The following is a 27,057-nucleotide window of genomic DNA, read 5'->3' as shown; positions in this document are numbered from 1 at the left end:
AAAATATTTTCTTTCAATATTAATTTGCTTATATTCTTCCAAATATATTTGTGTTCTTTAGTTGCATTTTTTTATTCCGAATTAGTTGAATAATAAGGAAAAGCAGCCCAAATCTTATTTTAAAATTTCCATGTTCATATTTTATTTTTTTTTGTCATTTTTTTACCTTAGACTAATTCGCGACAGTAAGTTTAGAAATGATTTCTAAGTGGAGTTGTTTCTTTCGATTTCATTGGAAATAATTTGACCTCAACCCAAGCAAAGATTTTATGTTTCAAAAAGTTACTGCATGGACTGCAGCTTTAAAGTAAACAAATTTTCCTAATTTGTCTTTAAACAGAGGAACTTACAGGTGAACTGTGGAATGATCGGGGGCATGTCCTCGTCGAGGTCGTCCACCCCTCCGGCAATCGGGTAGGGCGGTACAGACATCCTTGGCATGACAACCCAGCTGTGGTCGGCATACAGGGAGGCAGTAAGGCTCGACAGCCCAGAGTTATTAACCACGGGAAAGCCGCACAGTTTCTCAATTTGCTGCCAGCGGTGCAGACGCTCCCGCAAACAAGCCGTGACCTCTGACAGCGATTTTCTATAGAAAAAATAAATGTTGACCTCTCATCGTGTTATGCGGGTAACCCTTAGCTTTATCTTTTATTAGAGCTGTGCGTGTGGTCGGGTGAGTGGTTTGTGAGTGAATTTTACTGTGTGCGCTTACTTAGCCTCCAGTATTTTGTGGTCGACTTCATCTAGCGATGAGCTGTGTGCAACATGGAGGGTACCGAACACAGAGTTCCTCTTCTTCTTGATCTTTTCTGCCTGAAGACCAGAGAATATACCAACATCATATACACATCATTATTGAAAACTTAATTGTAACATTTTCAGAAGAATGCAAAGTTCACCATCATAATGTTAGAGTGATGTAGGTTGATGTGGTTGCTAAGGTTTTTTAAGCATTCCTTACTGCATTGCTATGTGGTTGCTAGGGTGTCAAAAGCGCCCTAAGTACCCATGATATGACAGGGTTAGAGATTTTAAAAACGTTTAAGCAAAATAAGTAGTGATGTTATGTTAGTAAACACCTAAAAATGAGCAGTTGTATGGGATCTACACATTTAGTGAGCATTTTCTCATCTCTCGCACTGCAGCGATTGCTAATTGCATAACTGCTTGATGACTCGTTCCAGATGCAAATAACAAAAGGCAAAACAAACTACATAGTTAAAAAGTCATTTAACCGCATCATTAGAAATCTAAATTAGAGGGGAAAAGTTTCAGCTTAATTTTGTTAGTCTTCATGAGAGATGTTTGCTTGGGGGATTTAATCTGTTAAATACTTTACTTACAGACGCGTAAAAGAAATGTATAAGTAAATATTTTATAAACCCATGGAAGTGAAAAATACAACAAAATGTCAGTCATTTATTCATGCTCAATCCGTCAAGTTATGTCTGAAATAGTCCCCTATATAAACCCTTTCACTATTAAAAACGATTAGTAAACAAAACTTTCAAAGTATTATTAAAAGTCATTTAACATACTATTTTAAATTTTGACTAGTTATAAGTTGCATTACCTTAAAAACATGTTAAAATGTATTACCTCATTTTAATAATGTAAAGAATTTTTTTACTGTTTATAGTGCAGTTTAAAGGGACATTACCGGATGTACTCAAGTGCACACGTTCAACCCCATGATGCACTGGGCTAACAAGTGTACGACTGATGTACACTCGCATCTAGCTGCCAGCCATTCAATTGTGAGACTTGCACTGAATAATGTTCTGCGTCTCTGCACAATTTGATGTTTGCAGCACTTCCGGCGAACTACAAATTCACTCACTCATTTTCATTCACTGCTTCAAGGGGACTAAATAGTAAAGTAGGAAAAAGTGAATAAGGGTATAGGGGGCAATTTCGAATACAGCCCTACAAGAAACAGACAGAACAGAAGTGACAACATAATTCGCTCACCTCATCCTTTGCGACTGCGAGCTGTAGTTCTGCGTTGTGTTTTTTGATGTTGTAGTACTGCACTTCCACCTCATGTGTGAGCTGTAGCCACATCTGCAGTGATTCAGGCACGGACCATTCCGTCTGCATTTCTTTCTCTGCTCTCTTAAGTGCCATTCGCACCTGAACATACCCAACAAATAAGCACTCGAATCAGCACTGTACATTTAAGATATAAACTGTGAAAATGCTTCCATCTAGTGGTGTATTATGAAAAATATGAAAGTGTCATTGTTATAGAAAAATCAAATAATTGCATTACCAAATTAACAAATGATTTCTTAAATTTAATCATATTGATTTAATATGACATATTTATTTGACTGTAGAACATACTATTTTTAGATATACAGCAATTCTGAACACATAAATATAATAAGTTTATAAAAAAAACCCTCAATCTGTAAGATGCTTAGTGTTATTAAATTGGTTCCTACCTGCACGAGTTCCTCCTCTGCATATTTGAGTCTGCTAAGCTCACACTCGGCCCCCTCTCGCAGCTCCTTCAGACGGCTGGCTTCTCTCTTAGCACCGTTGATCTCATCACGCATTTTCTGCTCCAGGTTCTGCTTCTCCACCGCCACCGTCCGATTTTCCTCGTGCGCCTTCTCCAACCTGTTTAAACCAGACAGCATCAACTTAAGTCACGTGAAATTGGATATGTCCTGTAAACCAAACAAATCTAATGCTTAAGATAAAAATTAATATTGGTCAAAATAATAATAATTTCTATAAAGACAACGCAACGTCCAGACCATTGTAATGTGACTTATACAGACATTAAAAGTCTCTCTCTCTCTTACTGGCTCTGGAGCTCTGTGAGGCTCAGTTCAGCATTCTGAAGACTCTCCAGGTCTTTCATCATCTGAGAGATGTGAATTTTAGATGACTTGTTCTGAATGTATGCAAACCAGCAGCCTCCAACTCCAATGATGATTGAGATCATTAATATAAAGTCCTTCAGCCAGTTATGATGAGGACCTACAGAAAAAATGCACAAAATCAAGCCATGAGGGAAAAGATTGTTAGCTGGCTTTATTTGATTTTACTTTAAGTTAAAGCAAGCATGATGAAAATGTGGTTTGTGTAAAATAAAAGAAATTCACTCTCACAAACCAGTATGCATTTCTTTCTTTCATTGAATACAAAATATATTTTACAGAATTAAAATGAAACAAGCCAGTCTTCAAAAGCCAAATTTAACCAGAGTATGTTACATTATAAAGCCCAATTAAGAATTAAGAGACTATTTCAAAATGATACTATTTATAGGGTATTTGTTTAGGTAAAATGATAATTTATGTTTCATTCTGGGAATGACGTCTACTAACAATATCTCTCCCAAATTTCAAATAAAATTATTGCTTCTATTTACATTTATTTGCAGGAAATCTTTTTTTCATACTTTAAATACTGCAAATTAAAAAAACAAGTGCATATTTAATTTATATATTTTTATTTACAGTTATATTTGTACATGTATTTCAACAATATGTTTTTAATGTGATAACCGCCCTTTTTATCCGTCTGTGTCATGCTGTGAATCTTTCACATTGTTGTTGGACGACTTTACATCAATCCTGAGCTTTGATTTTGTTGAAATTAAACAGACACTGGACTGGAATAGCCAGAATACAACTTTAAAGCTATAGATGTTTTGGTGCTTTTAATGCTCAACTTAAATCACATGACAGCAGTTTGAATTTTATACCTGTACTCAGTGACTTTGATTGGAGGTTGCTGGGTTGGTGTTTGTGGGGAGTGGGGGCTTGTTGGTTCTGGTTTGGGGGGTTGCATTTGTTGGGGCTGTTTGGGTCTGGTTTGATCTTGTTTTGTGGTCGATGTAAGACAACAGAGGAATAAAGTTACATTATGCCATTACTATTTTTCCCTGGTTGTTCATCTGTTGTCTTGTGTCGACCGAACTGAGTGCAGCTATGACACGTCAAAGGAGATCTTGCCCTACTGGCTGAGCCTGGTTTCTACCAAAGTTTTTCTTTCTCCATTTATTCATCATTGGAGTTTGGGTTCCTCGCCACAGCAGGACAATGTTGGCTTGCTAACCGGGATACTGCATGTATTAATTAATTTCATTTCTTTTCATTGACTTCATTGGTCTATAAACACCATGCACAGTTCTGTGTTTTACTCTTCTGTGTTTTTCTTAATCTCTCTTGAAAGATGCTTTTGAACAATGCACGTTGTGAAAAGTGCTATATAAATAAATTGAATTGAAAATTGACTTGATTTTATGGTATTTTGATGTCTTGGATCTCGACAGATGTCAATATAAACTGTCGCTGTTTGCCAAAGGCTGAGAAAGAATTTGTGCTCTGGGGAAAGAACATCAGCATACGAGTTAAGAACAATGAACTAAATACTGGCACTTACGTAATGGAGGTCCAAAAAGTACTGCGTCCAATGCTTTCAAATTTAATTTCTGTTTATGTCGTTGGTCTAAAATCTTTAGCTGTAATGACATAAACGAGGGTTCATTGGCCGCTATTCTGTAACAAAAAGCATATACAGAGCAGGTCAAAGAGCAAGAATGTGTGTCACGGTCAAACAAAATCTGTTTGTAGTGACAATGACAACAAGCCTAGAAGGACAGTTTGTGATTCCTCAAACAAATGTTACTTCGAAATGTCAGGGTAAAATGCATATAAACAGAAGACGGCCGGAGAAATCTTTCGGGGATAAAATGTCTGAGAAAAAGTCAGAAAAGCAAATCACTAACAAAGTACAAAATAATTCAACTTAGTTGTAACATATACGGAAATAAAGCGGGGACAGCTTATGTTACTGTGTGTGTGTATGCATGGCAAGTTCAAGCTCAGAATGCTCATTTAAGAAGCGCTCAATGCTAAAATCACATGTGCTGCCACAAACATACTGGTCAGAGCTGCAGGAGAAAGGTGATCTGGTGCTGTGACATCATTTCATGAGTCATGGAGAAGTGACAGTGTGAGGAAACTCAACACTTTCTACAGCCCCCCCACAAACACATGCACATCTCCGTACACGCACTGAAACACTATCAACACTAGGGGGGGACACTTGTTAAAAATTAGAAAAAGCAATCTCTGGTTAAAATGCTGGTTTAAATTTCGTTTCTGAATGTAGTGAATGTACGTTTGCATATTGAATGAGTTGAACACATCAAATGAAGCGAAAAATATGTTGATTTTGTGAAGCAAAGTTATGACACGATACCCTATTTCTATTTTCAACCACAGTTTCATATCACTATGAGGTTCTATATCACTTTCACACATGCAGTGTGGGTGTGGGTTTACCGAGGTAGCGTGTTGCCATCTACATTAAACTCTCTGAAGTTTGTTTCATATTGAGGCAGCTCCACTGACTCCTTCAGCCACTGGACTGCATCCTCTATTGTCCAGTTATGCACTAAGAAAGACAGAAAGAAATGGGAGAGAATGAGAGAAGAAGGGGGGCAGAGAAGATGATCTTAAAAGCATGAGTTTAACTCAAGTTATTTTTCCAACTGTTGGCCTTTTGTCCTGTATTTACAATTTCTTGACATTAGTAATTGCAATACCTAAAAATGTCAAAATGTGCACAAAATACCCTAAAGCGTTAGGTCAAAAATGATCAAACTCAACAGTTGGGTTATAAATTAACCTATGCTGGGTTGTTAAAAAGCCAAAATGGGGAGTTGTTTTTAAAAAAAAATATATTAATCCAAAAATTTACTTTTGCATTTTTAGATTTTTAGATTAGGTTTGATTTATAAGTTTCTTTACCTATGGGGACCTCCATTTTGGTCCCTATGAGTGGGTGTGCATTTGGGTTTAAAGGGGTCATGTGACACTGCTCAAACGAATATTATCATATGTTTTAGATGTAATGCAAAATGTATATACACGATTTAAGGTTAAAAAACGTTGTATTTTCCACATACCATGCAGGTTTTGTATCTCCTCTTTGCCTGCCTCTCTGAAACGTGTAGATTTTTTACGAAGCTCATCGCTCTGAATAGCGAGGTGTACTATGATTTGGAAGTTAACTAGTGCGTAGTGATTGGTCGAACACTGCAAGAGTGTGACGGCAATATAACTCATCTTACCATATTTGGAACATCAGGTTCCAAAACAATTGTACTGACAGATACGCCCACTTTACTTGCATATACATTTGGGCGGTCTTAGTCAAATCATACCACAAACTGACATAGATTTGAGGGGGTGTGGTTACACAAGCCGTATCAGGCTGGTCTGGGTGAGCATTCTCTTTTAGATAGAATGCTTTTTTTGTCTAAAACATGCATGGGCAACTTATAACAACAAAAGTGTGTTGTGAAAAATATGTATTCGTGCAATATGACCCCTTTAACTCCCCACTGGGAGATTTGCAAGACATAGCTAAACCTTTACACACACACACACACACACAGCAAAGTGAATCTGCACAGGTGTTGTACTGGGGGCTATTTAAGATAACAATAAAACTAATTACTTAAATAAGGGCTAAGGAAATGAAAACCCACTGCAAATTAATATTTAATTATTTGGCTATCAAATTTCTTAAACTGAACAACATATTGCACACACTACTATATCTTTCCTAAACAATAAGGAAATCCCATTGTGTTCTCAGATTACATCTCTTCAGGGACTGATGCTGTGAGATTCCATCACTCCATTTTTGTAGCTCAACTGGCAACAAAGAATCTTTGTACAGAGCCATATGTGCTGTCGGGCTACAGTGAAAGCACTATTCGCATCTTATGATAAAACCCACTGTTTAAGACTACGTAAGTGTATAGCTGCAGACACCAAGCACTGACCTGCAAAATTCAATGTTAGAAGCTAAACCGATAGTAAGCAACCCTTAACGTACACGTTTTGTCTATCAAGATAATCTTTACACATGAACACAACATTAGTTACTTTTGAAGCCAGAAGTATAAAGCTTACACAAAGATATTAACAGACTTCCCCACATCACGAGCAGGTTATAACTGTGTAGTAGAGTAGGCGGGGCGAGACCGTGGTTCGAGTCCGGTGAGTAATTGTGAATTAGCGCCAGCTGTGCGCACACCGGGCTCGAATCACGTAGGAGATGGGAGAATATAAAAGGAACGAGCGACCGGACCGTCGAAGAGAGAGGACCGGGCCCGAACTTATGTTATGTTTGTATTTATATTTATGTTCATGTTTTGTTCGCCGGCGGTCGTCCGTGAGGGGCCGCCGGCTGTTATATTCATTTATTAAATGTATGAAATGTCTTCCGGTTCCCGCCTCCTTCCTTCCATTTTATTGAGATGTGTTACAAACTGGTGTGTTTTATGTCAAAGAAAGGTCTAAGGTTTTGTTAACCACAAATCTTATTTCGGGCAATTTACCAAATACTCATTTAGACCTTGGGGCGATAGATCTAGAAATGCTAAAATGCTCACTCAAGGTTTGCAGAGAAAAATCTGTAATCTCTGAGGTACTCTATGTTGGAAGCTACAAACTATCTTTAGCCACTCCACCAAACAAAACATAACTAACTTTTCACCGGTTGTAGGGTACTTCCTTTTGCTTTTTTTACCTTCTGAGATTTTCCAGCCCCGCCATAGCTCTTCCACCGTGATGTGCTGGTCCTCTCGATGAAGATTACTGTGTTTATTAGTCTGATGCTGCTTCATGTCCTCTATAATAAACTGGAGGAACAAGAAGACATTAATGGCCACATGAAAATGAGTTCATGGCATATCAATAGCTTATCATGCCCAAGGGAAATAAACAGAATTATCAAACTTTTTATCAATAAAAATGTCCTTCATATAAAATGCAAATATTTAATATTCAAAACAAAGAGCGATACCTCTTAACACAGTCAGACCTGTTGAATTACACAACATTTATGTATATGAAGCTATATAACTCACACAATGAAAAAAAATGTATTATAAAGAGGAGTAGTTCAAGTGCAACGTTTTGAAAGCTAACAGTTTCAGTCCCCATTAAGAATAAATGTACAGGAAAGAGCAACCAGTGCACTATTCTGTATTTCATTTATTGTGTCAATAAAAGAAAGGAAGTCATACAGGTTAGAAAAGACATGAAGATGCATACAATTTCAGTTTTGAAACAACTTCATCTTTAGACAGCAGTTGTCTTTAGGTTAGGCCTCTAGGTTATGATTTACATTATTTGGATCCGCTATTTACAATCTGCGGACACAGAAAGTTCCACAAATAAAAAAGTTCAAGTTATTGGCATGCCCCAGTTCTTCTGTGTTTGTTTATTGCATATTTAGAACCATATGAATCAATTTTATATGCTTTCTGCAACCAACAAAACTGCTCTACCAGCTCAGTTCAACCTGAGTAAGTTACGCAAATTGTTTCCCAAAAATAAACACAGAAAATATGATGTGACCCAGTCACAGCCAACAAACGAGGTACAAGACATCTCAAAAGTCGTGTAGGCTTACTTAGCAACTCTCACACAGACACACACACTCAGGAATCTGCTGTGCCCTGAAAGAGGACACCAACTTTCAGTAGCTGAAAGGAGGAGAAATTCTTGGGCCTCTTCTCTGAACAGGAGCACCTGCCATGACCAGAAACAATCCAAAACACACGTCACAGCCTCTTTAACAACACACGTACGGTATTCACAGAATAATCAAACTACTTAACAAATGCACAAACTCCTATTTCAATTCTAAGCCTGTATGACTTCGTTTCTTCAATGGAACACAAAAAATGAGTTACATGTTTCTACACAACTGAAGTAAATGCAAATTTGAATAAAATAATGATAAAAACATCAAATACTTTGTTCACAGCAAACCATTATAAAGTATATGGTATAGCTTTCACTGGCACATTCATGAGAGTAGCGATAACGTCCATCTCAAACCAGCTTTTTTTTCTTCTTACGTGTATAACAAAAGAAATCACATGCGGGTGCAAGAATATTAATAGAATCGTTTTTTGTTATTGAAACTGACCCTTCATTTAATAAAATTTACACATTTAAAAATAGAATATGAACACAATGAGCAAGGTTTCCATAGAAAACCATTATAAAGAAATACTTAATTTATCTAAATGGAACAGTTCACCCAAAAACAAAAAAGATATGTCTTTATTTACAGAGTTGTTCCAAACCTGTATACATTTCTTTGTTCTGAAGAATACAGAGAAAGATATTTGGAAGAATGCTTCATCAGAACAAAGAAATTTATACAGATTTGGAACAACTTGAGGGTGCGTCGATGATGACAGATTTTTTATTTTTAGAGAAAATTTTGCTTTATTGCATTAGTATGGCGTAATTAAAAGAGAAAATTAAGTACACACCTTAATAATAAACCATACTATGTACAGGAAAATTTATAAAAGTAGAGGAGACTGATTAAAACCGAGAAGTGCATTGTGGGATTGACACATTTGAGTGGTCTCAGATGGACTCTTTTCCTCACGGGTTAAAATGTGTTGGAATTGATGTATATCTCACTTGACTATTACACACCTGTTAAGTCATGCATAAATCTTAGCAAACAAGTGATCAACAAATTAAAAATAATTGATTTTTCATCCCATACTGTAAAAACAAACACACGCACATACAAAACACTTGGAGAAGCACTCAAATATCATTATTCTCTCAGTCTCTTCTCGCAGGCACGAACCAATGTCAACTTTGCCCTTTGAGGTCTCTACGGAGCCCTCCTCAAAAAATGCCTAAAAACATTCCTGGCCTGCATGTGTTATTGCACAGATGCATTTCCAGACCGAAATAACATATGCTCACCTCCACACTCTCGTTGACTTCAATTCCTCCATCATTGTCATCATCTAGCTGCTTGTGAATGTGCCGGAGCGCTTCTAAACTGAATCGGTCGGCTTCCGTCACACATGGAGGGACAACTGTTAAACATGGGTCTGCAGAGAAAAAAAGACAAATAATTATATTACTAAATACACTTAGCAAAGCAATAACCTTCTCATTGCATGGTCAGACTAACAACTGATGATTTGAATAACCAGGCCTTAAATGCAAATGAAGTCAATAAATGCTCCTAAAACTGGTCAGACAGACCAACAATGCTGCTTATTGTAAGTGATGTTCAAAATATTTTATTTCCAAAAACTATTAAATGAAAGATAAGCATTCTGACAAGTGGACTCATACTTGTGAATGACACTGTACATATAAAATTTCTATCTTTTCAAACTGTCTGTGTGTGTTTCCCATGTGCATGTCTGAGTATTTGTTGGGATCTGTTTACGGCTCTATGCTTTCACTGGTCTTGACACGCTTATTATGTTGCAGTCTGTTGATGGTGTTAGTATGCGGTTGGATCATATCATTGCTCTTATTTAAGATGATAAGCGTGAGGGAAAAATCCACTCAGTCTTAACAAAACTATTATTGGAAAATAAATCTGATTGGACGAAAATCACTAGGGGGTATAAGAAGAGTGTATCAGAGAAATAATTCACACAGAAAAATCATTTTTAAAGGTTCAGTGTGTCTTTATAATATACATAATGTTTTCTTCAGAGGTGTATAAAGACCTTACATTATGAAGTGTTATGTTTTTATTTCCTTAGAATGAGCTATTTCAATCTACATACACCACGGGTCCCCTTACATTGAATTCATCATGTTGTTTCTATGGTAGACCTAAAACGAGAAACTGTCGTTTCGTAAAAACGTTAACTCCCTCAGTAAAGACGTGAAAACGTGACGACGTCTTAGTCCTGTCTCAGCCAAAGTAGTGCTTTGAAAGGGCGGGGTTGAGTGAGCCTTTGGTTGCAATTCGCAATCTCACAGCAAGATGTCACTAAATGTCATACATTGGACCTTTAATATAATACAAACATTTTTAATCCTCACTTAAAGGGAAATCCATTAAAGTGAGTAATGAAGAAAGACATTTTTTATAAACAACTTAAAAACACTGCTAGACAAATGTAAACAAAAGAAGGTATTCTCTCAGTATTTGCATTATGCCTTGCATGTGTTCCCGTCTGATTATGTAATATATTTGTGTACCAGATGTCCCTATCCACACTCATTTCCATATGTGGTTCTTTGCCTAGAACACGCTTGAATTCGCAACCATCTCATGAACTCTGTGACAAGGATATCTACCAATGATCAATTTATTCTTCGATAAATTGGACACCAAGCTGGAAAACTGGGGTGTTTTTAAACCACAAATTAAACAGAAAGTGTTAGGATTTTTGAGGGAAAACATTCTGTAGTAAATAGGAAAGTTTATTATATGTTCAGATCTAATAAAATCCAAGCAAAAAGGACAGGTTTGTTGGCTTAAAAAAACAATTTCTTAAGATTGTTGATGATAATCTATTCTTTATTATTTATTTTAAACACAAGTCTTTTATTTCTATTAAATTAAACTAGAATACAATGCTAAATTAAAGCACTGACAGTGGTACATTTTGGGTCATATCATTAAATAAACAGGAAGAAAATGAAGAGGCTTTCAACAGCGTGTTTACAATAGAATGCAGGTCACTTTTTATTTACGTCACTCATGTAAACGTACTTCAAACCTCAAAGAGTTCCTACAGCGTGCGGCAGGATGTGACACAGCCGGGGGAAGAATATATAAAATCATGTTACAAAAATAGTGTGAGAGAACAAATGAGGGGGTGTCAAATTTAGAAACGCAATGATAAAAATAGATGCGTTTCCAGTTGTCAGGAAGTGGTTTATCTAAACGAATAGTAAAGGTCTCCATGAGAAACACACACATACACAAACTTATTTTAAAAAAAAGCTGTACGCATGAGATATGGATAAAAACTAAACCGTCACTCGCCAAAATATTATTTTAAACTAACTTAAGGGACAGTTAGCACCCCAAAAATGAACATTCTGTCATCATTTACTCACCCCTGAGTTTTTCCAAATCTGTATAATTTTCTTTGTTCTGATGAACACAGAGAAAGATGTTTGGAAGAATGTTTGTAACCAAAAAGTTCTTGGACACCATTGACTACCATAGTAGAAAAAATTTGCTTTATAAATTCCTTTGTTCTGAAAAAATATGATATTTTGAAGAATGTAGGAAAGCACACATTTCTGGGGCACTTTTGACTACCATTGTCATTTTTCTAGAATGGTAGTCAATGGTGGCCAAGAACTGTTTGGTTACAAGCATTCTTCCAACTATCTTTCTCTGTTTTGGAATGACTCAGGGTGCGTAAATGATGACAGATCATTTTTTATTTTTGGGTGAACCCTTCATTTAACAAAAAAGGAAGAGGATCTCAAAGAAAATGTAAAACTGTCTTTGAGCCCTTAACTGAAACAAATGAATTATTGAAATCATACCTAAACTGGGCTGAAATAGTGGGATTATAACACCTAGTCATATTTAGCGAATCTGAAATAGAGATCATTTTTAAACCCATTTAACAACTTTAACCCTGTCAGTGAACCAATTTCCATGGTTCACTTGGCAGGACTCAAGATATCATATCAGTCTCAGATACAATAATATTTTGATTCTTGGTGTATATTAACTTACAAGCGTGATATATTGGATGTTGTGCGTTCTCTTTCATCGGGTTGGTAATTACAGTATTGCAGGAGAGAAGTGGCTTGTAATTGACGTGTAAAGTAAATGCATACAGTGAGTGATGTGATATGTGCCTGGAGCGCTCAGGTTACAGTTGAAGGTCTAGTTCACACAGTACTAAAACACACTCAATGCCCACAGGGTCTCACTTTCGTCATCTTCTGAAGGAACTACGCAGAGTTAGGAACAAAGTTTATGTAGCCTAAGCCTGTTCATTCATCACCAGAAAAGAAAGGTTGAATGTACAATATGAGGACTTAAGGGTCTATGAGTGTGCAGACCAACGGGAGCCAGTAAAGGCTGCTAAGCCGCTGCTGTGAGACAGTCTCTCTTTATTTTAACACCCAGACTGGGCCTCAATTGGGTTTAAAGGTGAGCGAGAGTAAGAAGTCAAACAAGACATGACGTACAAAAGAGGATCTTACTGAAATTATGTAAAGTGCGAACATTCCCTCAGAGAAAGGGGAGTGGTGTGCAAGACAGAAAGACGAGAAAATAGATGCAAAACAGCGAGAGTTTAGATGAAGCTGCTCCCGGAACTGTACGATCACCAGTTCTGCCATTTTTTATTCTGAACTTTCTATTGCCAACTTTTAGAATAGAATAGAACAGATGGAATTGAAAATTACAATCACAACACAAACACGGAAACATCTGTGCATACTGTCAAAACCACAGGCACAAATTCTATTAAAGCCCCTGTGCATATGTCTCTCCGCATCTCCATAAAAAGGATAATCACTCTTCCGTGACAGAGATTGCCTATAATCCTCTGCTTATGAAATTGCATAAGTGTGTGAAAATACCTACAAAAATCCTTTCAAAATGTGAAAAACGCACACAAGCCAAGAGTTCTGCCTTCCAGAAAAGGAGATGCGGCTTGTGCGCCATTAGAGTCGGAATGTGCGGATTGAAGCTGAAACTCAAGACATGAGGGGTCAACCAGTAGCCAGAGAGAGAGAGAGAGAGAGAGAGAAGAGAGAGAGAGAGAGAGAGAAGAGGGAGAGGGGAGAGAGAGAGAGGGGTATACAGAAGGAGAGGGGGTGAGCCAATGTCTTAATTAGGGCAGATAATCATCTCGTGGAAGCAACAGTGAAAAGTTGTGTTTGGACATGAAGAAGAAAGAGTAATGTGGAATCCGATAACAGCACACACACACAGAAGAACAACCACAGATCTGTGATTGAAGATTAAGGTGTTGAGATATTAGTTAAACAGGCTGTGTGTCAGAAGCATGCACTCTCATTACTCTCAGTAAACACATAACACAAAGGCAGGACGTAGTCCCCACTGTCCATGAGTGAACTTCTCTGATAACATCAGCCTCAAGTAACATCAACACAGAAAGAGGAGAGTCCTCCATTTTGCCTTCATGACCTAATGACAAAAGCAGAAGTGATCTCACTGATACTATGATATGCTGCCTAAATTACAGTCGAAAGTCAATGGGGCCATACTGTGTAAACTAATGTCAGCTGTGACTCAATAGGAGAATTATGGTTGCCTCGTTTCAGATTTTTAAGGGAAAGATTTATCCTGAAATTACATTTCTGTCATGATATATACATCCTTACACCAATTAAATGTTATGTGTCTGTGCAACACAAAATAATTAAGGAATAAAATTAAACATCAGGGTGAATAAACAATTACGGAATTGTCATTTAGTGGGTTAAATATTCATTTAAGGGACAATCCAATTTTGGCACAATGGATATTAAAGGGATACTTCCTTGCTTAGATAGACCTTTTGAAATGAACATGACATATGTTCAGCTCGACCTTGGGCCTAAACAACCCCAACTGTAAACAGACAGCTCTAAAGGACCAGTCAGTGAAATCTAGCAGCGAGGTTTGGAATTGCAACCAACAACTCACTCCATTTTAAGGTATAAGAAAATATAATGCTTCATTATGTAAGGTCAACGTCTGAAGGCATAGTTATGGATATTGCATTTCTGTCCATAGATTCTTGAAAAGTGATACACTGGACAAATACTGTATATGATGTGTTGCCAATATATGAAAAACAGAAATGGAACCACAAGTAAGGTGTTATGTAGTATGTTAGGTTAAGTTACATGTATTACGTAGTATTTCTGTGCTCGATACACTACCCCCAGCGTTCGTATAGGTTTCAGAAATGACACGAAATTCTGTTTCGTAACAACTTTTCTTAGTCCCTTATTAGACAATTCTCAATGCAGAAAAAGTTTATTTGATAAAACATAGATTAAAGCCTGCATTACATCTGCTTTAAAGTCTTATTCTGCCCAAAACATTGCTGATTTCAGTAACACCATGAATATTATGAGTACCCTTTCAACTTCCTGTGTAAGAATTCTGACTTCCTGTTTGTCTGGAACCACTTCCTTCACACTTTGCTACAGACTCTCAAGAATGATTAAAGATTAAAAAAAAATCAGCCTACATCGGAGAGTATCATTTTCTTCTTTCTACATTTTTCAAACACTTTCATGATTTTAAAGGAATTAAAGGTGTTGCAAATGGTATTGATATAGGCTACATTTATGGTTAAGGATGCAAGTAAAAAATATGGCCTCCACATAGCGCATTTACAATAAAAGCACAACCCAATACATTTTATAACATACTGTAGCAGACAGCATACAATATGAAACTATATTTGAACACAACAATAAATTCAGTTGATAAAACTCAAACTGAAACAGTATTTTAGCTTAACAGATGCTCTGCTCATCATCAAAGGAAACAAAACAAATGAACTTTTATCTTGGACTGTGACCACCTCCCATGGACCCAAGCAATTCAGTCTCTCGGTTCATCCGCAATCTATATGCCAAACAGAGTAAAAGAGCAGGACATAACAAAACACAGAGATTTTCTACACCTATAGATGGTTTCATCTTAACAACAGGAACAAACGTTACTGCGCATGCATACTTTTGAGATCCCAGTACACATACTAGTACACATTCACAAAAAAATATAGTGCCTGTAGATTATTTCTGATTACAAGCGAAAGAAACCGAGGAGAACTGTTACTTGGCTAAACCTTTCTCTCCAATATTTCGAGTTTAGACTCCAAAACCAAGCTCAACCGCTAGATGTCAATGTACTAAAAGCTTTGTTTAAATGCGACCGAACTACAGGCCCCAATCAAATCAAATTGTTTATATAATAAAATAAACATTTAACAAATCATATATTTTATACAATTATTATATAGTAAAACAATAATACAAATTAATATTAACATACATTAAATCAAATTTAAAGAGTTAGACACTATTATTAGACACTAGCCAAACACGAATTTGTAGTTACCTGGGGGTCAGGCATGCGTGTGTCGTATGAAATGGTCTACAGTGGTTTGTAAAGCCGGATAAGCATACCTCTAGAACACACCTGATCTGCCAGATGCACAGAGCTACATAACCACTAACCTCAAATCTTATGCTGACTCATCCAGCACGTCAGCCTTCTGCACCCACAACTAAAAATAAAAAGGTCTGATTTTCTCATCGACCACTTGTGAATCACTAGAAATCAATACATGGGAAATAATACCCACATGCTGTATGAATAACTCAAGTTTACTGTTGAGATCCTCTTAATATAGGACATGTCTAAGAAAAGGCGTTTTGAAGAACAGAGTGGGATTAAAGAGAAAGTGATGTGCTTGCCATATTCTCAATGAAGTGGAAGATGAAACCTGTGTGTGTGTGTCAAAGTGACATTTCACATCTCAGGATTGCGTTTGGTGGTTTTAATGCTGGTTATTTTGTACAGAACACATCCCTTCTATTCAATCTTTTTATTTCTCAGTTGGGCATTTTGCTAAGTTGCAAAATAAGATCTGCAGATAAAGAGTCAATGCTCTCTATCTCTCTCTCTCCTTGAAGAAGAGGGAAAGTCCCTGAAATGAGAAGCTGCTGGTGTTCCTCTCATCTAAAATACCCCTTCATCTATTCATGCATGATTACAGATCAGCCCCAGCTTCTGTATAGGATTCATTTATGGGCAACACTTACAATAAGTTTGCTGATTTCAAAAGTTTTAACTGTTAAAGGTGCAGTTTTTGATTAACAGAGCCCACTAGCGTTAGATTATATATTTGCAACGAATCGCTTAGTCCAGTGGCCACCACTGTACAAAAAGATGTCGTTCTAAGGCAGGAGCGAAGACCTGTGTTAAATTATAAAGGCTTTCCAGAAAGGCTTTTAGCAGAGATACTCGTAGATATCTATGGAGATACTTTCCAAAAAAAAGACGTTGTAGAGAAAGACTGTCTAAAAGTAACCCCGAGGAGGTTGCTTTGATTCGGATCACCATGTGAGTAACATAACAAGATATGTTGTTGTTGTTACATTAGCTGTGTGCCGGAGCAGTTTTGAGTGTTATTGTTTATCTGGAACCGCTTCATTGTACTCGTCCAGATACTGGAGAGAGAGAGCGAGAGCACGTTGGAGCGGAAACTGAGCAGCGAGCAAGAGCGCGTTTTACTCTTTTTATGAATAAACTTTCTGTTAATCCGTGGGTCACAGGCGTTCCGAACCATAAAGCACGATCCGAACAGATCACGGATCATCCCGCGATACGTTTACCCACTATACCACAGTGGAGAGACAGAGGAAACGCTCATTGTAAAGTTGTTTGTCCGTTTAGGGCTGCTTTACAAAACATGGCGGCGAATTCAATGTATGCAGGGCCGCTCTGTATGTAGATATAAATAGCGTATTCTAAGGTATTACAAACATAATGGTTCATCCTGTAAGGTCTTTATACACCTCTGAAGACATAGTTTTGTATATTTTATTGCATTTCTGTCAATAGATCTTCCTAAAAACCCTGTATTGTTACTTTAAGATTAGTTATCGCAAAACTAACTAACAAAAACAATTATAATGACATTAACTACAATTGACAAAGATTATGCTGAAAACGGTATTGTTCATTGTTTATTCGTGTTAGCAAATAAAACCTTATCATAATGTGTTACCCATTCCGTGAATCCATCACTAATATGTTTAATGTTAACACAGTACAACATCTAAGATATTCTCATGCATCCATTAATAGTGAAAAGACAGAGATTCAAGTTATAGTTCACACAAATTTTAGATTATGTCATTATTCTGTTACTTATTTGCGAAAATGCCTTAAATGCACTGTAAGTCAATTTGATTTTTTTTTTAATACCTACATACTTTACAGTCGGCCTACTGGCCAAAAGTGATATCCAACTTTGGAAAATTGGCGTCTTTGCTTTTTTTATGTATTACTAAACTTACATATGCATTTTGCAAAGCTGTTAATTAATTGTAAACGAAAATAAATAAATAAAACTAAAAGCTTGGCAGAAAACAACATACACATGAACAAAAATATATTTAGTCAAGGCCTAGGAGAATGGCTACAAATGTTACTATACAAGATGATCAATAAATATTAATAACAAATAAAATTGTAGTAAATTGATGCTTTCTTTAATGTGAGCATTGTATTTTATGTATTTATATTCCCTCATAAGTTTGCTTTTCTGCCAAATAATTGTGTCTAATAGATACCTTATGTTTAGTGTCTTGTGCATTTTGAACAATAGTCCTGACCTAATATCGTGATGTTTTAATGTAACCTGAGGGAGCATTACAAGTAAATATTGTACAAATATGGCCATCCAGACATCCCTTTTGGCCACTACTGTACATGCTCGTAAAGACATGATGGTAAAAAAATACAGTTTTAATTTTGGGGTAAATAATTCCTTTAATGTAAAATGGCCTCTTGAAAAAGTAAAGAACATACCGTGATTTGGTGTGAACAATTAATATGTCCCACTGACAGCACGCTCATGAATACATATCAAGGGTACCGGATTCATTTGAAGACAATAGTACAAACATCAAACACATTCAGCAAGTTTGTATGTGTCTGCCAGGTGATCAAGGGCATGTCATCTAGGAAGCACAGCTGGACTAATGTGTGGCTTTATTCTGCTCTGTAGTGAGTATTAGCACCTCAGTGTCTTTCCCTCTTTAGCACCATTCCAACGGAAGCTACGGCTGCATGTATGACATCCCAGGCTTCCTGTTGTGATACCTGCAGGGTCATCGCTAAAATTCAAAGGGCCCAGGAAAAATTATTTATGAATAGGGTCCCTTTCCATCAGATCCATTGACTATGGCGACTATGGTGTACCCCGACAAACAGCTTATATCCCTGTACATATCATTACAAAATTGTAAGCATTAACAATAAATTATTGATATGAAGAGTGCACGTGTTTAACTTTGTCCGACGCGTGTTTGTTTCACTGTTTATTTGACCGTTCGGGTTTTGTTTATACTTCTCATTGATTGTTTTATGTCCTCTATTGCAAAATCAGTAACGGCACTGGTCAGCAAGCATTCTGAAATGCTTTGCTCACCTCGTGAAAGCAGGCAGTATGCTTACAGACCAACAGAAAGTCGACTGAAAATGACAAGTAAACCCCACAACAACCACATGCAGCGGATCACAAAGAACTCGTTTGGTTCCACTCGCTGAACAGTCCAGCTCAATAAAGTGACCTAGATATCCATAAGGCACAAATTTTCTGCATGAATTACAAATACCAGTTGGATTAAGCAAGCAGAGAATTGTGTTAGTTGTGAAGAGAATTAACCATGCCATTTCAATTGTAACCAAATGTAAAGCAACAGCAGCTTGTAATATAGCAAAGGTCATGGGTTTGGGGACCACATACTTATAAATCATACACTTTGGTTAGGGTTAGTCACTTTGGATGAAAGCATCACCCAAACTCGTGTTAATTAGTAATTATTTAGTGCGTCACTCATCCCAAGTCACTTGGAATACAACATTGAGTGGAACCTCAAATCGTGTGACTTATTGAGGCGAGCATTCATGTCACTTCAGTATGCTACCACCCATAAAAAAACCCTTCATCTGCAAAGCACTATCCTGGCAGTCACCCACAGCATCCTCACAACATGGCTATGAGTTCTGCATATCAAATGTAAGAACACTTTTGTAAGCAACCAAGAACATCTCTTTAGCCTGAAAAAACAGAATGTGAGAGAGCTACTAATGTGGACTGAGGCATTTAACTATAGATCTTGAAGGCAAGTATAGTCTAGCTCATGGTTTTAGGATGACATCAAGTACACAGAATATTCCCAAGATCTGACTAGTCCATTACAAGTAATGGAATTGATGACATCTGACATACGATCTAGAGCAGCCCTGTGACGCTGTTCCACTAGATCTTATCGGAAATCATTAGCAGGTTCTATAAAAATCCTCTGTCATAACCCTTTACTAGATCATGAGATAGTAATGGCACACAAATTTGGGCAATCCATGACCGATGACTCATTTTTTTTTTTTATAATATTATGGTAAAGAATATGAATAAAGCAGAAAAATCCCAAAATGCAAAGAATTCCTAGATAAATTTACATGTGAGGCATTTAAATTGTTTGTTACAGGCTGAGCATTTTACGGAAACATTATTTTCACATATTTTTATTACTAAGGTAAAGGGAAAGGAAGAGTTTACCTTTTTAGTAAATCCTGCTTTATCAGAATGTTAAAAAAAATGTTACATTACTGGTCTGACTTCAATGTCATGGCTTACCCAATACAACCAGCAAGTGAATATTTGCCGCCTTCACTAATATGTTTGCTTCTGATGTTTGCGTCTAAAGAGAAACTAAGAAACTTTTCTGACATAATCTCAGACTGTTTCCTAAATAAATAAAACACTCTAAAAGTAAAACCACTGATGAAAGAACAAAAATATATTTTTTTCTACTACGAAACAAAGTTTTTGTTATACTTGAACAGTAGTGACCATGAAATCATACTTCCGGGACAAGAGGTGGTTTGTTTGTTGAGATGCTAAACAGTCTCAATACACAAAGGCATTTGAATGTGACCAAACATGTTCACAGGAATACCATTTACAGGATTACATCTGTCAACCTATTCAACAAACATACATCCCCAAACTGAATTTGAATGAATCCTCCTAGCTTGATGGATACGAACGGGGAATAAAAAGCTTGCCTATTGATAACAACCTCTTGGGCATTTAGTGAGAGTTTAAGAAAGTTCATCCCATATTCTTAATCATCTGTTTGGCAATCTTATAGTCGAGAAAGTATGGGAATATAAAGCAACATAATATTGCTGTTGCTGTGTCCCAACTACGGTCACAGGTGTAAATTGTACTGAAACATTTTGGAATGGCCAGGTGAAAGACTGCAACGCGAATTGAAACATTTTGGCAAGATTTATGACAAGTTAGACAGTTCACAAGACAAATCAAAATTACAAATAAATGAATCACCTAAAAACCAAATAATTTACAAGTCGTGACACACTATCAATCTATCACTAATTGCAGAGGTTCTCAAATTTTTCAGCACGCGACCCCCAAAATAACAGTGCCAGTGACTCGCGGCACTCCCAGTTTCCTTGAAGGTGCTTAAAGTATACAAACGTTGCAGGCGCAAATGCCCACATGCACCTATTCTACCCAAACGCGCAAACTGACAACACAAATGAGCACAGTCGAAAATAATTTAACTTATTATACATAAACTATGAACTATTACTACAGCTGGTCGAATTTCATCAAACTGATTCGAGTACTAATGGATGTGGCTCTTTTCGTACCTGAGTACGATGGCCCCTCTGACTGCGGTGCTTCTGCGCCTTCCTGCGCTGGCCTCCCTGCATTGTCTTTGGTCTATATTAATCAACGTTTCATTTCAACAAATAAGTATTCTAAATTTAAAGCCTGAAAAAAAATCTGCGTGCACATGGGACTGATTCACGTGGTTATCACCTCAAGGGTCATGATCGAGGAAGAAATTCCAAAGGCTGATGGCTTTCTTTTTGCCTGGTTTTAGTTTTAACTTAACTAATATTTTTTATATTTTGTTACACTTATTGATTACATATGCTATTTCTAATAATAAAAAAAATATTTCTTGAAATGATCTTGTGACCCCGTCCTTCGGGGACTTGCGACCCTCACTTTGGGAACCCCTGACTTATAGAGTACACTTGATATGATAATCATCTGTGATACAGGAAATTCCAGCATTATCATGCTTACAATTGGTAGCCCTACGAGCTAACAAGCAAACTCGCAAACACAGACAGTGTCCGGCTCGCGTGCAACAAATGAACTCAACTACTTACAACGGCTGTCCTGCTATGCTCTCCCTTTCCCTTTTTTTCCTCTGTACAAAATATTTAACCATATTTAAACATTGTCTCATTCTCTCACTTATACAGACACACACAATAACAGTGGTATCCTGCAAAGTAGCAGATGACCAAATTCTGGATGGGAAACGGGTCGCTGGGTCAATTCCAACAGGGATGTTTCAGTCCCAGCACATACAAACGCTCATAAGCGTTTGTATGTTTATGGAGGAACCGGCCACAAATCGGAGGAAGGAACCGGCCACAAATTTACCAACAGCTCAAACTCTGATTTTAGATCAAAACTCATACACACAACACACTGCTAATCCAACAGAATACCACATAAAGTATCTATCTGCTCTGTCTCCCACTAAACACCACGAGAACTTCCTTCTGACGCCTTTGCAGGTATGTATTTTAATGACGAATATTATTTATAAATTATGTATAACAAAGACATAATCTGTGAAGATTTGTATTAAAGGGAGAGTTCACCCAAAAAGTAATTTTGAAAAACGTGTCTGGGTCTTCACCTCCATACAATGGGATGGTTTGGTTACCAATATTCTTCAAAAGTATCTTTTGTGGTCTGCTGAAGAAAGTCACACCGGTTTGTAATGGCACGAGGGTTTGTAACTGATGAAAGATTTAAGACAAGTAGTGCATTTAATTTAGTAACTTAAGTTTGATTGAACTTTTATTTGATATTCACACAGATCTTTGTGCTTATAATAAGTTAATGAGCAAAACACAATTCCCAAGTATCGTATCCAAGCCGAATGTACAGTATTAGCATGCAGACCGGGTCTGCCTCTATCTTATTCTTCTGGGAAGAGGAAACGATTAAAGTGAAACAAATATTTACTTTGATTAAAAGCAGTGTGCCATAAAACACCTACCGGTTCATTGATTATATAAGTTAGTTACTAAACTCAACTGGCTGGAGAGCAATAATGAATACATTGACCTTTCCATCTATTTATTGAGGTTGACTTTATTTAGACAGCTCTCTAAAACAACAACCTCGCCGTGTACAAGTTATCGAAAAAGCTTTACAGAAAATTGGACTGTAGTCTCATAAATGTGTTTTTACAGCCACTGAGAGATGCACTTACAAACTAATTAGTTGGCAAAAGAATATGAGAATAAATAATATTATGAGAAATGCGAGATGAAATGTCACTTTGCCCAGGGGTTAAGACAAATATTGAAAATATGTAAATCCTAAACCTTAGAAACGCTAAACTCTTAAAAATATGCTCGGAGTGTGAGCCTTATTTTAAGTGCAAAGATATTTTACATGCAGTCAAGCAAAAGTCAAACGGTTTAATATTGTTCTGATCTTGACTTTTATTTGATAGCATGCTGTACTTCCAGCATTCCAGACATCCAATTAGAGTGCACTAAACTACAGCAACACCAGAAATAAACGGTCCGACAAACAAGCGCTTTGCTTGCCGATGAGTCAATGACCATTTGCATGCAGGATTTTTAACTCCCCCGAGTAGTCTGCATTATGACCACAGATCTGCGTTCATCTTAAGAAGAGATTGCAGGTCCGTACAGAAAGCAATCTAACATCTCACCCTGATCCGTGTCCTCAGCAAACACTCAGACCAGACTGCAGCACGTCAGAAGCGATACACTGTCATGAATTCACGACTAATATTGAGAAAACAGCTGTGGGGTCAGGAATCAGAGCAGCTTGATTGATCGAAACAGTCCTGTTTGTTGCATTACGGTGATGCATTTCTCTTTGTTCCATTCGTATTTGTTTACATTTTATTTATAAGACTATAGGTTTCCTCCAAAAAAGGGGGTAAACAGGAGTGTGCATGAGGTGAAATCTAGCTATATCTTCCTGTTAAATGACAATATCTGGACATTCAACACCAAAATCTACCAGCAATATAGATTTGATTAACATATTTAGGGGCGGTTTCCTGGACACGGATTAGTTTAAATCAGGACCAGGCCTTGGTTAAATTAGGATATTTGAGTTGTTTTTAACTTGCATCTTGAGACAAAACAATCACACTGATATATTTGAATACATGTTAATACAAATTGTTTTCAAGACGCCTCTAAGATTGAACTTAGTTCTGGGACTAGTCTTAACCTCTGTCCGGGGAAAGCGCCCCATAGTATACAGTATTAAAACTATGGAATGAAATGATACTATATCTATATGGTGGTGCCATCTAATGACTGGTGAGAAAGGAGCAAATTCCAGCACTGTCTTTTCTTTTACCCCTTTCATAAGCCATTGCAAACTAATGTGCAAAACCTTTCAAAGCCCCCAGATGTTATGTGTGGTTGGGTAAATCCATCAAGACCCACAGTAGGCATCATGCACGCAAACACTGTTTAAAACACCCACCAAAACACTGGTGACAATGGAGCACCATGTGTTCTTCTTCGCTGTTATCTACTATGAGAATAAACACAGGTAGATTTGCGCCACGGTTATTACAAGGATGCGGCTGTTTTACCTGTAGGAGCAACAGCTGGTGCCGCTGGATCCGGAGTGACTCGGTTCGACAGAGTACTCGTGTATGAACTCTCTAAACCCAATACCGCAGAGATGACGAGTCCACGCAGCAAAAGAACCGCTGCCCCGGAGAAGAAAGTCATGGTGTGTGCAGAAGGTTTACGATAAATAAATAAATCAACAGACACCACACAGTATTTCTTCACTCAGGAATTAAATGTGTGTTATGAAAATCATCCGAATTCGTTGAATCAAAAGAAAGAAACGTGTGATGTCAACAGTAGTTCCATTAAAAACACAAAAAGACCAAACCTGTAAAAAGATAGTCTAAAAGACACGTCAAAAAAAGGAAATCCAACGATTAAGAAACACGGTCTACGATTTATGTATCCGAGGCGTCAAAAGAAGGCACAGAACAACTCCATCCAAAAGAGATGTTCAACTCTTCCAGGGTTTATAATCGGACACATTGAAACAGACATCAGATATTGTATCGGATTGAAAGACGTGGCCGTATCGGGTAAACCCGTAACCCACTTTACAATCCAGAGACAAGTGCAAACCGACGAGGAATCCCCCGTCTTAAATCACCACCAGAGAGATGAAAAGCACATATTCCTGCTAGAAAATAGCAAGTAGCCTACAGTCCGACGCGTTTAAAGTGCCATATCCCAAATTACAAAGCAAGTCAATGTAAGTCAGTCACGGTACATCCACAAACAGCCGGAAGATATCCGGCATAGTCAACGTGAACCGCCTGTGGGAAAGAAAGTCAGATCCCAATGTAGCGTTTAATCCGAATCCATCCGGGCAATCCGAATTAAACGCGTCCGCCGTTCATGTCCAAATATTAGACGAGTTTAAATGTCAAGTCCGCATGACCACGTCTAACATGAGGGCTCAGGTCTGCCCACTGCCTTTGGTAGTTGATGCAGAAACTAAATTCAGGGGGCGGAAGTCCGTATGCAAATAATTTGACAGCAGGACGCCGGCGATACGATTCTCCCTCAGAACAGATGCGATTGAGTGCTCTCGGGTGCTCTTGACAGAAAACCTCCTTTATTTCTACCAATTGAACAGTCGGTTTTGACTGAAACTGATTTTTAAGTCTACAATGCGCGTTTGGTTGACTATCGGCAACCAGGAGGAGAGAAACCAGAAAGTTCCTGATGGGGAATGTTGGCGCCTCCCTGCTCCATTGTTCAACACTTCCCACTTTTATTTCTTCTATTGCGACACGCCATTCACGCACTGAATCATCCAAGTTTTTCTCCTCGCTGTGGAATTTGATTGGTCGAGCGCTCCCAACATGGCAGGATCTTATTGGCTGAAACCAAAAGCGAGTCTTGAGCTTTGAAAAGACAGACGGCGGGAGAACGTTGAGAAAAGGTTTTGTTCATTCATACACGCAAATTTTGCTTTGTTAAACGTTACTTGAATTTTTCCCCTTTTGTATATTTTCCATTTATATTGTAAATAATCATTTTATAGCAGGCTCCCCAACTTCCTGCGTAAATAGGTAGGACGACACAAAATTACACCTGTAATTCCTCAGTCTGGCCGCTAGAGGCGCACATGATATTCCCAAAACGACTGCAGATCCGGTAATAAACGGGACGGGGGGTAGGAAGCATATTATAAACAGGTGGTGGCAGATGTACCGAGAGACCGGCGTGAGGCGATGGGGAGCAAAAGCATTGCAGAATACTGACGAGTGGCACAATTTGATATGAGGCGCAGAGGGAATGCGAGAGGCAGATACAAGAGGGCCATGGCAGTTTCCTGAGCTCACCTGCAGGGTTAACGATCATGATTCACTGCCTTTCCAAAAGGGTCATTTTGTACCCATGTGTGAAATTGTTTTGACAATGAATAGCTGATGCCATCTTTATATTTTATGTCCAGTTTCTTCTGTGTCCATGTAGGAGGAGCTTTGTATTAGCAGCAAATCATAGGTTTTGATTCCAAGGCAACATTGATAAAAATGTATACATTGTATGCAATATGAATAACTTTTTAACGTTTGGCCCAGTTTCACAGACATGGCTTATCTTAAATCAGGATTGCCTTAGTTGAATTAAGATATTTATGATGCTTTTATAAAATAAGAAGAATTACATTACTGGTTTGCATCTTGAGAGAAAACAATGGCACCAATTTATTTTGAGATATTTCTGGGCAAGTTATGTTGAGTTAAGACGGGTCACACGTTCATTTTAGTCTGGGACTATAGCCTCAAGCCTTGTCTGTGAAACCGGGCCATTATCTCCTATTTGAAAATGTATACATAATGAGTGCAATCCTTCACAATTCTTAATTAGAAACTGAATTACAGTTTGTAAAATGATAAAATGCTGTTGTGAAAAAAAAGACGATCAAATAAGCAATCTTGTTAAGTTTTTGGTGAATTTGTTTATAAAAATAAATACTGATGTGTTGCACACATGCAGAGATGTGTGTCTTTTAAATTATACACCCCAATAAACAGAATTAACCTTTAACCATTTTTTCTATTTGGATATTCAAAATATTGCAAAATTTTATTCCATTTGTCTTCCAAATAATAATTACAGACCTTATTAATTGGGTTAAGCAAATCACTTATTATCCAAACATGAAAGTGTTACACTCGTCCACCAATGCTTCCGTCATCCATAGTATTTACACTACAAGTCATTGCCTGGTGATTGTACTCAAATTTACTGGCACTGGGCCAGGTCTTTGGAGCAATGTGGGGTGTCTATAGGCTACAGGGTACCTCAACAGCCCTT

At 37.5% G+C, this 27,057-nt stretch overlaps 1 protein-coding gene across 1 annotated transcript in view; it reads right to left on the bottom strand.

Moving 5' to 3' along the window:
• Positions 1-25,521, bottom strand: part of stim2b (stromal interaction molecule 2b) — a 31,567-nt gene extending 6,046 nt beyond the window's left edge. The window contains exons 1-10 of the mRNA XM_056747532.1: positions 24,288-25,521; positions 9,786-9,916; positions 7,570-7,681; positions 5,310-5,421; positions 4,405-4,520; positions 2,817-2,994; positions 2,451-2,628; positions 1,975-2,136; positions 716-816; positions 351-589 (exon numbers count right to left, since the gene is read on the bottom strand). Of these exons, the coding sequence (XP_056603510.1) occupies positions 351-589; positions 716-816; positions 1,975-2,136; positions 2,451-2,628; positions 2,817-2,994; positions 4,405-4,520; positions 5,310-5,421; positions 7,570-7,681; positions 9,786-9,916; positions 24,288-24,429 (1,471 nt within the window). The 5' untranslated portion in view covers positions 24,430-25,521. The remainder of the gene's footprint in view (positions 1-350; positions 590-715; positions 817-1,974; positions 2,137-2,450; positions 2,629-2,816; positions 2,995-4,404; positions 4,521-5,309; positions 5,422-7,569; positions 7,682-9,785; positions 9,917-24,287) is intronic.
• Positions 25,522-27,057: the final 1,536 nt, after the last annotated feature.

Source organism: Triplophysa dalaica, chromosome 1 (genome assembly GCF_015846415.1).
Source record: "Triplophysa dalaica isolate WHDGS20190420 chromosome 1, ASM1584641v1, whole genome shotgun sequence".
NCBI classification, from domain to species: domain Eukaryota; kingdom Metazoa; phylum Chordata; class Actinopteri; order Cypriniformes; family Nemacheilidae; genus Triplophysa; species Triplophysa dalaica.
This window is presented reverse-complemented; position numbering and strand designations above follow the sequence as displayed.